This window comes from Haliotis rufescens, unplaced genomic scaffold, assembly GCF_023055435.1.
Source record: "Haliotis rufescens isolate VD_foot unplaced genomic scaffold, xgHalRufe1.0.p SCAF_1, whole genome shotgun sequence".
Lineage (NCBI taxonomy): Eukaryota > Metazoa > Mollusca > Gastropoda > Lepetellida > Haliotidae > Haliotis > Haliotis rufescens.
The window spans coordinates 76,888,952-76,905,050 of NW_025963779.1; the positions used below are offsets into that span (position 1 = coordinate 76,888,952).

Below are 16,099 nucleotides of genomic sequence, written 5' to 3' on the forward strand. Positions count from 1 at the left end.
AAGAAAATATATTAAGAGCCAATCATTATTGACCTAGCTCTGACTCCTATCTCTAAAGGGAATGTGACCTGAGACGTATGTAGGTTATGGGGGACTTTAGTTGTTCACTGGAACATACTGCATGTGACAACCCTGATTCTTAAGGAGGTAATACAATCACTGGTGTCATTATCTACCATCCAACCCTCTTACCTGCCTTCACCTACCTACACGCTTGTGATGGATATTTCACATGACTTTTGTCCACAATTACCTGTGAGTGTTTGAGTTGTGTGAGACATTCAAGGGCTGTGAATAACAAAGTCAATATTTACCTTCTGCACAAGGCATCACTTTTTATCCCCCCGGCATATAATGTGGGGGGATATAGCGATCAGCCAGTCTGTCCGTCCGTCTGTCCGTCCGTAATCATTTCCTTTTCCGGGCAAGAATTCGAAAACCATTCAGTGTATTTGATCGAAACTTGGAAAATCTATCAGGCACATACTGAAGTGGTGCCTTTTGATATTTTGGGATATTTCTAATTTTTATTTTTTTAAATTTTGATGGAATGAAGTTGGACATAGACTCAATTGGGGATGGGGTTGGTTTCCGGGGCAGAAATCAAAAACCATTCAGTGTATCTGATTGAAACTTGGCAAATCTATCAGTCACATTCTGAAGTGGTGCCTTTTGATATTTTGGGATTTTTCTAATTTTTATTTTTAAAATTTTTTATGGAATGAAGTTGGACATAGACTCAATTGGGGATGGGGTTGGTTTCCGGGGCAGAATTCGAAAACCATTCAGTGTATTTGATCAAAACTTCGCAAATCTATCAGGCACATACTGAAGTGGTGCCTTTTGATATTTTGGGATATTTCTAATTTTTATTTTTAAAATTTTTTATGGAATGAAGTTGGACATAGACTCAATTGGGGATGGGGTTGGTTTCCGGGGCAGAATTAAAAAACCATTCAGTGTATTTGATTGAAACTTGGCAAATCTATCAGGCACATACTGAAGTGGTGCCTTTTGATATTTTGGGATATTTCTAATTTTTATTTTTTTAAATTTTGATGGAATGAAGTTGGACATAGACTTCAATTCATACTGAAGTTGTGCCTTTTGCTATTTAGGAATTTTTTATGTTTCCATGGCAACAAGTTCGACTTAGGTTCTATAGGGTAGAGTTCGTTTCCAGAGCATATCTCAAAACCTATTCAAAACTTTCTAACAAAACTTTTCATGTCTATCAGACTCTTGCTGAACTGGTGCCGGCTAATAAGTTTTAGAAATGTTTATTTTAGAATTTCCATTGCAGCTATTTTGAAATGGGCTAAAAGAAATGTTGGGTCACTTACCTGGTTTGGGACCATAATGTGTTAAAATGGGCGGGGGATATAGATGACTTCGTGACTGTACGCTAGTTTAGTCATTGTTTCTTGTAATTTGTCATTTGTTTGCATAAAAAAAAACAACACAGAATACAGAATAGCACATTTACTTGTGGTTACTTTACAGACAGCTGCCGGGGGGATATGTCATCTTTCTGATGACTCTTGTTCATTTTTTCTGTCTGTGCATTCGACCAACTGTATAGTGAAATATAGTTTTTATTATGTCAGACAGCTCCATCTTTGACGGATTAGAATTTTGATTTAAACAATAATCCATCACGTGTCACTGGCCAGTGCAGGAGATGATTTCTATTTGGATGGATGGATGGATGGATGGATGGATGGATGGATGGATGGATGGATGATGGATGGATGGATGGATGATGGATGGATGATGGATGGATGGATGATGGATGGATGGATGATGGATGGATGATGGATGGATGGATGATGGATGGATGATGGATGGATGGATGATGAATGGATGGATGGATGGATGGATGGATGATGAATGGATTGATGGTTGGTTGGATGGATGGATGGATGATGGATGGATGGATGATGGATGGATGGATGGATGGATGGATGGATGGATGGATGGATGATGGATGGATGGATGGATGATGGATGGATGATGATGGATGGATGGATGGATGATGGATGGATGGATGATGGATGATGGTTGGATGATGGATGGATGATGAATGGATGATGAATGGATGATGGATGGATGGATGGATGATGGATGGATGGATGGATGGATGATGAATGGATGGATGGTTGGTTGGTTGGTTGGTTGGTATATGGATTATTGGTTGGTTGGTTGGTAGGTATATGGATTATTTAGCAGATATTTGTAAACAATCAAATGAAATGGGTTTGTGAGTTGGGTTTTATGCCGCATTTAGCAATATCACAGCAATATCACAGCCAGGGACACCAAAAATGGGCTTCACACATTGTATCCATGTGGGATTCAAACCTGGGCCTTCGGTGTGATGGGCGAGTGCTTTAACCACAAGGCTACCCCACCGCCCCAAATAAAATACGTCTGGCCCAAGGGAGTTGGGTGAAGAAATATGATTTCAAACTGAACATTACTGAGACAGTAGCTAGAATGAAAAGAAAGATTGAAGTAAAATGGAATGAGAATGTAATTTTGGCAGAAGAGCCTAAAGTGGCAACTTCTTCATCAAAGACCCTTCATCAGATGAACTTCTGTTTAAAGTTATGTAAATAGATCCAACTCACTCACACACACACACTTGGTTACTGTGTTAGGGATAATATTTATTTCATGATTTGAGTGAAAATGTTGCAGATATTGCTGATGAGTGTTGACAGTGGTGATTACGTGAGTTATGAGCTGGTTCCTCATTTGTGGTAACACATTTCCTTGCCATGTTTCATACAGGAAGCCCAGCAGAAAGGTCAGGGGTTAAGGAGGGTCAGATTCTTATCTCCGTCAATGGTGTCAACGTCCTTGAGGCCTCGCACGATGAGATCGTCAAACTCATGCAACAAAGTAGGTTGAAACTAACGTCATCATTATTTATGTAACACTTTGTCCTCGCATTGTATAGATCACATTATCTCTTTTAAATCAGATCATTTGTTCAGGTACAATACCTCTCTGTGTCACAACCTGAGGATACCTTCATATGTGAACCATCAGTCAACTTTTCCTGCAAAATCTAAATGAAAAATGAGTGGGTTTTTGAGCCAATCAGATGTCAGCTTTTTAGAACAATTCGTCTTCATTTTTCTTCCACCTTGATTCAGAAATTTCTATCGTAGCAAAACAAACACCACAGAAGACCAACATACCCTCGACAGTACAGCCTTTTGAGTGTAGATTCCATGGCGCTCAGAAAAGACAGGAAGTATAAAATATCCACAACATGATAGCAGCTGCATGTTAATCTTTCGATCAGACCTCCCTGATTATGTTTGTTTTTTCGAGATACAGAAATGACAGGTGCTTGCTAGAAAGCTTCGCTTATTCTTACCAAGAATTTCGGCTGATCAGATAGTTTCTCCTATGGAGGAGTCTTCAGATCTTAATTCACAGAGGTATCAAATCGGAATTGAAGACTTGAGTTTAATGAGATTGTTGTATAGCTATATTTGGGTGGTGGATAAATGTTACCTTTAAGTTTGGGTAATGTATCGATATGTTTCAACAATAGTGAGCGAGTATGGTTTTACGCCACTTTTAGCAATATTCCAGCAATATCACGGCGGGGGACACCAGAAATGGGCTTCACACATTGTACCCATGTCGGGAATCGAACCCAGGTCTTCGGCGTGACGAGCGAACGCTTAAACCACTAGGCTACCTGACTGCCCCTTGTTTCAACAATAAGACAAAAGTTAAGTCCCTTACTTATATTTTAAAAGGTCTGCATTAACCGTAGGTAATGTCTCAACATTGTGTTGTTGCTTTTTCCCCAGTTTCGTTTTTGTGTATTTGAAACTAAGAATTTATAATCAATATGTTTTTCAAGATATTTTATTGTGACAGATGGTGTGTGAACAATCTCAGTCTCGTTAAACCCTTGTCAAGCTGACCAGCCATGATTAAACTGAAATACTGTCCAAAGCGATGTAGAACAACAAAATCGACAATTGAACTCTACTTCTTTCCGACCAAAACATAAAGCAGCTAAGACTTTTGAAGATTGTCAATTTGACCTTTCACTACCCGAATTTAAGTGTCTGCTTCCTTCCCAGACCCGGCCATCATCAAGCTGGAGGTGGCCTACAGTGACTTCCAACCTGTCAGGGACCTGCAGGCCAGCGTCATGTCCGGCTGTATGTACAAGCTGGGCAACTCCGCTCTCATGAAGACGTGGAAGAAACGATTCTTTGTACTACGTCAAGACAACTGTCTTTACTATTACAAAAACGAGCAGGTTAGTATCCAATACAGATTTACATAGAAAATACTTGTACATAACATACAGTATGGTAGCTATAGCATCAATGCTGTCTTTACTATGGAAAGGAAATAGTTTAGTGTCAAATCAGTATAGGCCTACTACAGGTATTTATAACTTACCTGTGAAGAAATAACCCAATTTATAACAAGTTTAAGGGCATAATAAAAAAAGTTACTACACTCATCACCATTAGATATCGTTTTTAATACAACTTGTGTATTTCAAAATGTATCTAACAATCTTTGGCTCATCATCTATGTTTTAAAATACACTCACAATAAAAACAGTGACTCGTTTAGCAATATACATATACAGTAAAAGAAGGTTATACCGAACTCGTAGGGTCCACTAATTTGAGTTCATTATAAGCATAAACACAGCATATATACAGCAAATGGACGGGACTAAAAAAAGTTCCTTATGTCCGTCAGTTTGTTATAACCATGTTCTTTATTAACATAGTTTACTGTGTGTCAAATATCACATACAATATTGCTTATTACTCAAGTTGCTAATGCCCATGATCTTTCTGCCGTTTTTATTCAATTCACTGAGAATTGGCAATATTGAATGATTCAATAGTCACTTAGCAGGGACTGTCATGTGAGGTCACATGTTACATGGCATAAAGGTAGGCTACCCATTTTCGCAATAGGTCTGGATTATGTGTTATTAGTTGTGAATTTGTTTCTATGTATGGAGGATGTTCATTACAGGTAGATTGATTTGAACTTCAGTCGACAGACAAGTAAAGTGTTGTGTGAATGACTTGATCTAAGACTGCTGACACTGCGAGTTGACCCAAGTCAGTCCGTGTTTGTTTAACGGCAGGTAACTAATAACAACTAACTTAAGAATGGATGTAGTCCTGGGAAGAGTTGCTGTGTGTACTAAGGCACTGTGCAGAGTAAGCCATAAGCAACTGCTTAGGTCAGACTTTTTATGAAACTTGATTTACAAATTCACCATCTCTGCAAAATGGAAATGTGAAGAAATATGAAGAAATGAAGAGCATTTTCTTTGTTCCACCAACCAGAGACGTTGGTAAATAAAATTTTAGAAGACCAATTTCATTTACTGTAACTACCAATAAATTCTTTTAAATGATATAATCAAAACCTGTTGAAAGTCTATCATAATAGTTTAAAACACAAATCGTGACGCACATCAGTATCTATGACGGAAGGGAGTTAATTCAAACTAGTTTCTCTCCCTGTTCCACCTGCCCCCATTGTTTTTCCTGCCTTTATTTTTGAGAAAGTCCTAAAAAAATGAAATTGAAATGGACATTTCTTATTAATATTTCTTCAACATACTGACCTGAATTTTTGGGCCAAAAATCATGTGTATATTCACAGTAATGGTTAAGTTTCCAGAAAAATAATGTTTCACTGTAACATGGTTAAGTAAATGATAATATACCCCATTAGGATAATCAGAAGAGTTCCTTTTTATGATTTGTTTCATTACTGTCAGCAATACTCAACCACCTGACTCCTTTCCCTTGCTATGCTGTTGTAAGAGGCGTACAATGGATCAGGTGGTCCTCATGGCTTGGTTGATACAGTGCCATTTCTCATAGTATCAATCACTGGATTGTCTGGTCCAGACTCAATTATTTACAAGCCGCCGTCATATAGCTGAAATATTGCTGAGTGCGGCGTTAAGCAACAAACATTCAAACCATACCCTTGAAAGCACAGTTTCCGTATGGAGCGACCTGCTTGTTGATGTATAGTAACCCTTCCCCTCTGCTTCCCCACCCCAGGAGCAGATTCCCCTGGGTGCCGTACCCCTGGCAGGTTACAGCATCTCTCGCTACATCGACACCAACAAGGACTTCTGCTTCAAGGCCGACAAGTATGGTGCCCGGTCCTACTACTTCATGACCGACAGCAGAGATGAAATGACTCAGTATGTGATGATGATAATAGTAATAATAATAATAATAATAATAATAATAATAACCGACTGCAGTGAGGATGAGAAACTTCAGGATATGCTCATCAATATGATAAGATATTGGTCTGACATTACGATAAGAATGTCAGGAGGAAAGTTGAAAAGAGAGAACAGATTCAAATTGTACTATTCTGTAAAACAGGAAGTTCATATTGTTCACTAATTGCAGATGGGTGGGAAAGATGACTGAGGCGTCTGCAAGGTCGAAGAAACGGGTAAGTCAGTACCAAAGCCAAATGAGAAGATTAACAGTTCAAACAGCTCTTTTCAATCCTTGCAACATTTATTAAGGCCAGATGTCTTTTTAAGTCTCTCTTCTCTCCCCAGTATTTTCTGTTATATGGGTAATATGAGGTCTAAGGTAGGGCTGGGACGGGTAATGCGAGTACTCGGGTCGGGTGGGTACTGAGTAGGACCCGTGGTTAGTCACGGGATATATTGTTTAATAACAAAAAATATCTAAAACTCTATGGTTACAAGTCACTAATGTACGCATTTCTTTCTGACTATGCACCCATTCCTTCTGCCCTTTATAGGTTTGAATAAAGATAAAACTTCAGTCAACTTCAGTGTATGCATGACCAGATTGTTTTATAAAGCTCTGCACGCTAACGTCGAACCCATTCGACAGAGGTGTCCATCCCCGTGCATCTGATGTCGAACCCATTCGACAGGCGAATAGCATAACAACACCCCAAAATAAAACTCGCCATATCTATTTACCGAGAAGGCTTTGCGTAACATTTAAATTACGTATGACATGCATAAATGCTCAGCTTGCTCAATATCAAATGTTCAGTCATTTATTTACCTCAAAAAGAAAATATCGCGAGTTTAAAATGTTTCGACCAAACTTCTCGGCACACAACTACCAGAAACGGCCATTGTTGACTTTTGGCACTTCACGTTGAGCGGCATGCAGTCCGATATTTTCTTTATAATTTCATCATTTTTCCTATTCGATCATAATTTTTTGTTTGCTGACGAAAGGAAAACACCCATGTTCCTTTATTTCTAAAAATTAGCAACTTTCGGTGTAACTAATTGTAAACAAAAACAATCTGAATCGTAACATCATCGATTGGATGGAACTTGTACGATCATGGCAACGGCGGTAAACAAACAACTCCACATGCATAGTTATCCCGTTAGACTATTACAATCATTTTGTTACATCTAACTTAATTTTCTAGAATTATTGACACGTATGTATAAATCTTTGTAAAAAGAATTTCATTTTTAAAGAGTTTGCAAATGATTTCGTTTGATAAACTTTCCGACACATTGACAAGCCGACAAACGTCAGTGATACGTTTGGGCGTGGCCTAACTCGCGATTTGTTGAGTTGAACAAAGTCAACACACACTGCGAAAAATGACAAATATTGAATGAAACGCAAAATCTGAACTGATATACATTCTAGGTAAACCATTCAATAGCAAAATAATGCATTTTACGAGAAATAATCAAAATACTTGCAATTTTAGCTATCATTTCTGAAACCGGAAGCACGTACCGCATGTGACACATGGAAGCAAAATATGCAAAAGTTGGTAAGCTATCATAAAGAAATTCCGAAATAGATTCAAATTCAAAAGAAAATACATAATTTACTATTTATTGATATGGAGAGCAATCTTCACTCCTATTTGTTTCATATTTCTTCGTGATTGTCGCCATCAAATGTGTAAGTCTAAATCCGAAACCGTAATGGATTTCACGCTCGATGATTTTAATTTTAAAATATTTTCTAAAAACGAACGCAACGGAGAGCGATACAACGTATTGATATGCCATAATAATAACATAATATTGTTATTGGTCTAACATTACAAAAAGAACAATTTAAATATTAAAGATGTTGTTGAAAACTTTCTGAGAACCTCCCGTCCTCTGAACCGATAACATTTTGGTACACAACGAGGTGTAAATATATATAGATTCTAGGCTCCTATTTATATATATATATGTGATTTTGTACCCAAAACAAATTAAATTGTACCCAAAATACTTTGTGCATTTGTACCTAAGAAAATAAGACAATAATCTATAATTATATTTATGTTTTCATGTAGATGAACAGAACACATAATAAAATATTTCATCAAGTTCCAAATATGATTATGACTGTGATCCTTGAAATTGATTGTTTAGTTTTGAGAGAAAATTGACGTCTTGTCACAGAAGGAGAGGCCAGTTATTTTGGTTAAAGTAAGAATGAATTGTTTTGATAGGAAAGTGATATTATGTTAAGTTTAAGACACCAAATTAATGTATATCTTTGAAATAATTCTAGGTAGATCTACAAAATCACATACCCATTTGGGTAACAAATTACTAGAAATTTTGGGTACAAAAGTCACCACTGTACATTTCAACTGATTTTCGTGAATCAATGGGATAAAAAATTTTCGTATGAATGATTCCTTTTCTCATTTTTTTAAGACAAGAATTTGTTTTACATAACAAAACAGGCAGATCTACACGGATCACATTTAGTCCTAAAAAGGTGAAAAATATGGACACCTCAGAAATGAGGGCTTATAAGGTTATAATTCTACCTAACTAGTCACATGGTTTGACTTAGATCTAGGTCTATCTAAGAAAAGTCCTTATGAAAATCTTTTTTAATTTTTTTTATGACACTGACATTTCTGGCACTTAGACAAAGAGTATTCAAGGAAAGACAGATATGTTTTTGAATGAAAATATGACTTTCCTTTATAATTCTTTTTTCATGATGACAGGGGAACTTTTATACACACCAGCTGAGGAAGTTGTGATACTGTGATTGCATACAAAGAAAAAACAGGTTGGAAGCAGTACCTGTATGTATAAAATAGACCACATAAGGTGAACAAAAGTAATGGATTGGCTGACTGGAAAAAATACATCTGGCAAGGGTAAACATGTACACAGGCATGTTTCTTTTCATTCCAACCAGAAGACTGAGATAGCATTTTCTAAGAAACCTATGGCAAACTTACCAGCTCATGTGCCACCATGGTTCTTGTGATTAAACAAACAAAAATGTCATGTACTGTTACAAGTACTGTTACTGTAATTAAATTAAATTAATTCCTATTAAATTATATTTCAGAATTGTTTTATTTGGAAACAAACCACATAATGCACAAGATTAATGTCCATATGAGTTTAGTATGTATATGTTAAGGATCTGATTTATTCATTATTCATGGAATACTAAAATTAAAATGATGACATCAGAGAGTTACTTATTCACATAGTTGATTTTCAGAGTGCAAGATAATAATTGTTGTATAAATATGTTTAAACTAAAGATAATAATTGAAGTTTGATCAGTTACACTGTGCTGATGCAAAGACTAATATTTACTGTCCCCACACACCATCATTGTGGGAAAAATAACTATTAAATATAACTTAAAATTTTAAAACCTGTAAACAGCTGTAAATAATTAAACAATTACAAATCTATCATCAATGCGCAATCATGGTGGTCTTCATATTTTTGGAATAAATTTAGAAATCCTTCGTGAAACTGTTCTAAAATCATGCTAGAATCTATGAATGTATTCCCGAAAGGAAAACTATCCTAAATGTAATGTGGAACTAACACCGAAAATATGTACGTAGCATTTTATTGCTTATATATACCCTATCATATTCGGCAACGCGGGGATGTAATTTTGAAACAAGTTTTGTCAAGCCCATTTTCGCGCACCTGTTGTTGAGGGTGATCTTGCTGATCGACGATATCCATAGACGTATTGCGTGGGATACACTTGTTGTAGTGAAACTTATCAGCATGTACATCGCAGAAATATGAATCATGTCCCATTTATATTCACAACATTGAATGGTGATTTTTTAAATATCAACAGAAGTTCAAATAAAAGATACCGAGAAACTTGCATGTGGCATGTTGATTTATCGTCTACCGTTTCCGGGTCACGGGAGCATGCAAGGTCAAACGGATTAACTAATACGCGAATTATATCGTCAAAGTCACATTTTTATTTCATGTTAGTGGTGATTACTGATACTGTGTATCGACTTATATTTTTGCTGTATGTGATAGGCGAACTATTTCAAAATTTACTGTAATTGTTTTGTTTCGAAAGCTTATCAGCAGACTACCCCTGTCTGTGACATCACATCCGGTGACCTTTGCACTTATTGAAATAGTGCTGTCAGAATTCACGATCTTTATTTTCATTTTTCTCTCGTCATATTTATTGGAATATGACGAATAAAACATTCTTCGATTGAGAAGATCGTCAACTTTCGTTAAGTTATATTTATAAAGGCAATGTAAACTTTGTTGATATTAAAATAGCAATAAGTTATGCGGAGGTCGGGCGAAGCGCGCCATGTTTGATTTTAGGACGTCTGCTAGCATCATGACACGGGTTGTTTATTTTTGTATATCGTAAATATTCAACCAAAACGCTTGAAATTAGGATTAGTGAATATTTATAAGTCATTAATTGTTTCCTGCAAATTTTATAACATGACACGTCAGATTTACCCGAATAATCGTATTTCTGCAACCGACATGATGACCTCGAAAATTAAGTTATTTTTCTGTTTAACGTTTAGATAATAAATTCACTGAAATGGTTCATAATTTACCATCGCGCTGATATGTGCCGATTATAAAACCCGAATTTTTACTCAATTAAAATTAAGATATCGGAGATATGATTATTGAAATCAATTTGCAAAAATGTTACGATATTAAAAGGTTCCTAGCATGAAATGCAAACCACCTTCAATAACGCAATTCAGGTAAGTTCAAGAAAATTTACAAATTTTGTGTTCGTTTTGGTTTAAACTTTGGTATAATTGAAAACACCAGGATATTTTTATATAGAATTGTGTAGTTTTCTATCAGGAATAAATGTGCAAAATATTTCTTCAATTGGCCATTGTTTAATGAGGCACCGACTGTTTGAAATCACCCACCCTCTTTAGAGCGCCTTATGCTAAAATTAATCCAGCAGGCAGGGGTAAGAAGTGTGAAAATAATTCAGCAGGCTAAAGGATAAGTGTATCTAAATACATTTTACCAGGGCTTAGTAACGGTCAAACTATTCCCAATCGAACATTTTACACCCAAGTCTTGAGACATATAGCGGGTAGGATCGGGTTATAGCGTGGTGGGTACCTGGGTAGTAAATTTGGACTCGTAGTATTTGGACCCAATAGTATTGTCAATAGTTTGCATAACAATCGATAGTTTGGCAAATATGGGACACCAAGAAATACAAGACGTCTGGTCATACATTGCAACCACAGGTTTCAAACCCTGCAAGATGTTCTCAAGCACTATATGATATGAGCGCACATGTTCCAAGTATATTGACAAGCCTGGTAATTCTCAATCTCATTAAAATGAGACCTCAGTTCTCGCTACCGCTAGACAAAGATCTGAGAATCCCATTAGGGGTCACGTCAGAACGGCCTTTCACCCGACCAATCAGAGCATCGCTTACCAGATTATGAAAGTGACAGTCGGAATGTGATTTCTAATCATGCAGCCTCGAAAACTTTAACTCCGAACAATAGTTACAGGTTTAACGACTGAATCCATACCATCTAGACCATCTATTAGCCATTCAAGAATGTGCTTTTGTTCAGGTTTCAAATTTTTAATCGAGAATTTGTCAAAAATATATGTTTCGAAGTGTAGTTGCCAATTTGAAATTGAGGCCGTAAAACACGAGAAAGCTGCCTTCTGATTGGTCATTCCATTGGTCGGTCAAAGTTCGCGCAAGGTCGGTCTGACGTGACCCTTAATGGGATGTCCTCAGATCTTTGTTTAGCGGTAGCGAGAACTAAGATCTGATTTTAATGAGATTGGGTAATTCTGTCCTAGTAGGTAATACAGCCATGACAATGGTGTGATAACCTTGTTCCCCACCTAATCTCTGTATACAGAAGGACTCGTAGGTAATACAGCCATGACAATGGTGTGATAACCTTGTTCCCCACCTAATCTCTGTATACAGAAGGACTCGTAGGTAATACAGCCATGACAATGGTGTGATAACCTTGTTCCCCCCTAATCACTGTATACAGAAGGACTCGTAGGTAATACAGCCATGACAATGGTGTGATAACCTTGTTCCCCCCTAATCTCTGTATACAGAAGGACTCATAGGTAATACAGCCATGACAATGATGTGATAACCTTGTTCCCCCCTAATCTCTGTATACAGAAGGACTCGTAGGTAATACAGCCATGACAATGGTGTGATAACCTTGTTCCCCCCTAATCTCTGTATACAGAAGGACTCGTAGGTAATACAGCCATGACAATGGTGTGATAACCTTGTTCCCCCCTAATATCTGTGTACAGAAGGACTCGTAGGTAATACAGCCATGACAATGGTGTGATAACCTTGTTCCCCACCTAATCTCTGTATACAGAAGGACTCGTAGGTAATACAGCCATGACAATGGTGTGATAACCTTGTTCCCCCCTAATCTCTGTATACAGAAGGACTCGTAGGTAATACAGCCATGACAATGGTGTGATAACCTTGTTCCCCCCTAATCTCTGTATACAGAAGGACTCATAGGTAATACAGCCATGACAATGGTGTGATAACCTTGTTCCCCCCTAATCTCTGTATACAGAAGGACTCGTAGGTAATACAGCCATGACAATGGTGTGATAACCTTGTTCCCCCCTAATCTCTGTATACAGAAGGACTCGTAGGTAATACAGCCATGACAATGGTGTGATAACCTTGTTCCCCCTAATCTCTTTATACAGAAGGACTCGTGGCTTGATGTGAGCAGCCACAACGTGGGTCTGCCTGCCCTGGAGATCCGGCGCCCAGAGTCCACTGGCTACCTGACCAAGATGGGGAGACAGAGGAAGGTGTGGAAGAAGCGCTACTGTGTGTTGAAGGATGCCTGCATCTACTACTATAAACTCATGTCCTCCCATAGTGCACAGGGTGAGTGACAGTCGGCATTTTTATCGCCTAGTTTATTTGGGAGGTATGTAAACTCACACTAAATATGGGTCTGGTACTATCAGACCAATTGAGTGTCTAACGTGGGAGTTTCTTGGATTTGAACCCATGACCAGCTTACCCTGACAGTTATAGTGTTGTATCCACTTTGACAATGAACAAGAGTGGATTGTGCACCAAGGGAGATTACTCCTGACAAGTTGATCAGTAGAATTAACATGATTTTTTTTTCAGGTGAGGTGAGGTGAAATTGGATCTATCGTCGTGTCCAAGATTATTGCACTCCGCTACCGGTACATAGCAACCTGCCTGCGCGTGCGTGTGCGTATGCGTGTGCGTACATGCGTGTGTGTGTGTGTGTGTGTGTGTGTGTGTGGCTGCTTGTACTAGTCCGGACTGATACCGATGTATAGTGCTAGCACACTGAGATACCATGCCGCAGTTTAACATGAATACCCCACTCAGACACACTATACTGACTCCGAGCTGACCAGTCCTTGTTTTAGCCCCTTAATGCCAAACGCCAGACAGGGTAACAACAAGTACCATCTTTTAACGTCTTTTGGTATAACACGGCCGGGGAATGAAGTCCGGACCTTCCGCTCTCCGGGCGGACGCTCTACCACTAGACCAAGGAGGTGGTCTCTTTTTTTTCAGACATAGAGTGAGTGAGGCAGTGACTTGGGTTTAAGGCAGCTTTGAAAAGTGTTTGCATCATCAGAGCTAATGTGGAGGCTAATATGGCTACAACTAGAGTCATAGATGTGTACCACCTTGGGAAAGCCACAGACCAAGCAGCTTCATGAATGAATAGGAACAAGCAAGTGTGACTAGCCTTGAGTTGGTTACTTTGAAGACATAAATGGATATATTCAGTATGTGCATAAATCAAAAGCAAAGACGGAAATATGTTCAATCTTTATTTTGTATCAGGGGTGGCTCATCTCCATGGTTACACAGTAGACGTGAACGGCCTTCCTGGGCGGCGCCACAGCTTTGTGCTCAAACCACCGGAACAAGGAATGAGAACCTTTTACTTCTGTGCTGAGAATGAGACAGACAAAGCACGGTGGGTATTTGTCTCCAGTGATACACACAGTGTAATACACATAGCAAACTGAGCTTGTTGCTCATATTATCAACCACTGGTTTGCCTGACCCACTTCAATTATTTAGGGACTGGTAACATGTATATAAATGGTTTGTTTGAAAAACTAGAACTTTAATGTTTTCATTTAAACCCCCGATCCTAACAACCCCCCACCCACACAGACTGTAATCTCACCAGTCCCCCCCCCCCCATAGTACATGACCAGGACGCACTTGCACAAAGCGATCTTAGCGCTAAGACTATGGTAATCCTATGTTAAAGTATGGGAGTTACGGTCATCTTAGCGCTAAGATCGCTTTGTGCAAGTGGGCCCAGTTCCTTACAGGCGCTGTATTATAGCTGGACTATTGTATACTGAGGTATTGACCTATTCACTATTTGGAATGGGTGTTCAAGTGTTACAGGCTTGGCAATTCAGATGTTTTATTTATCGAAATTATTAAGGAAAAAATTATCTTGATAATACAGCTAAAAATAAAAGGTGTTAAACTTATATTCAGTCAAAAACTTCTTCATATTATTTTTGCAAGTTTTGGGCAGCTTCATCTGTAAAACATGAAAGACGTTTTTTCTGGCCTCATCAGTGAATGCTTCTTATTCAGGTGGGTGGATTCCATGAAGCGTTCCATCCAGCGCTGGGTGAAGGTGGACACCAAATAACCATACGTAGCCTTCAGGAGTAGACACCAGAGTCACTCAAGCATTGATGATGTCACTGAAGTGAGCCCTGCTCCCTATAAAGATATCTGATCCTCCACAGTAGCCTTCAGGATGTAGAAACCAGAATCACAGAAGGATTGATGATGTGACTGAAGTCGGCCGTGCACTGCACAACCCATGTTCCCGAGGCAAAAGTCCAGTTTCCACCCTTGCCAAACTAGCCTGGAATTTCTGGGCTCGATTGTAGACAATCTCGTCGATAATCAAGATCTTTATTGTAATACAATGGGTCTTACTTCGCGAAGTGGATCAAATCATGTGAGCTCCTTGATTAAAAACATGAAAAGATTAGGAATATTTATTTTCATGCTAAATTGAAGGTACACATGTTCTGCAAATCCTGCAATCGACCAAAATCTGCACAGCAGTTAACAAACCAGATGTCGATTTCTTTATGTGGTTTTGATTGGACTATGCATACACTCGTAAGTCAAGCCAAAATATAGCCCCATAATTCCAGCCTAGTTCGGCAAGGGTGGAAACTGGACTTTCATAGTCAGCTAACTCCCTTGCCTCAGGAAGATGTGCACAACCATGTCCAAGGGAGTCCCGATACACACCGAACTGTAGATACATCGGCTGTAGATACATCGCTGCATACATTGACTAAGCGATCTATCAACTGAGTCATGCATGAACATCGCCAGCATTCATTGACCACATTGTATTTATTCACAGCATTATTTGGTATCACTACTTGGTTAGCCCAGTGAGATTCCTACACACTGTGTAACCTGTGAGAGAAGATCATTGGACTGTGGTGTCTGATGGACCGGACTAGTAACTGTCACCAAGCATCCATCTTATGATGATAGAGGTTGATCTAAAGGTGTGTACTCAGTGCTGTATATATTAGTGCTATTTCAGTGATCCGTTGTACCTGATGATTGAATCATTACCCTATGCCAACGCAGTGATGATTTGTGTCCAGTGTTGGAAATTAACAGTTCTAATGTTTAGGATATCATTCTTAATGAGTCCTTGAGTCAAATACCACAGCCAAAATCCTCATGGA

The 16,099-nt window shown here is 38.4% G+C and overlaps 1 protein-coding gene across 3 annotated transcripts in view; it reads left to right on the plus strand.

Annotated features, from left to right (window-relative positions):
* The window catches only part of LOC124147843 (uncharacterized protein CG43867-like), a 43,964-nt gene extending 28,759 nt beyond the window's left edge, over nucleotides 1-15,205 (plus strand). For all 3 annotated transcript variants that reach the window (XM_046518637.2, XM_046518636.2, XM_046518638.2), the window contains exons 6-12: nucleotides 2,794-2,904; nucleotides 4,113-4,294; nucleotides 6,090-6,235; nucleotides 6,453-6,498; nucleotides 13,049-13,235; nucleotides 14,187-14,322; nucleotides 14,967-15,205. In XM_046518637.2, coding sequence (XP_046374593.2) covers nucleotides 2,794-2,904; nucleotides 4,113-4,294; nucleotides 6,090-6,235; nucleotides 6,453-6,498; nucleotides 13,049-13,235; nucleotides 14,187-14,322; nucleotides 14,967-15,024 — 866 coding nt within the window. In that variant the 3' untranslated portion in view covers nucleotides 15,025-15,205. The remainder of the gene's footprint in view (nucleotides 1-2,793; nucleotides 2,905-4,112; nucleotides 4,295-6,089; nucleotides 6,236-6,452; nucleotides 6,499-13,048; nucleotides 13,236-14,186; nucleotides 14,323-14,966) is intronic.
* The last annotated feature ends 894 nt before the right edge of the window (nucleotides 15,206-16,099 follow it).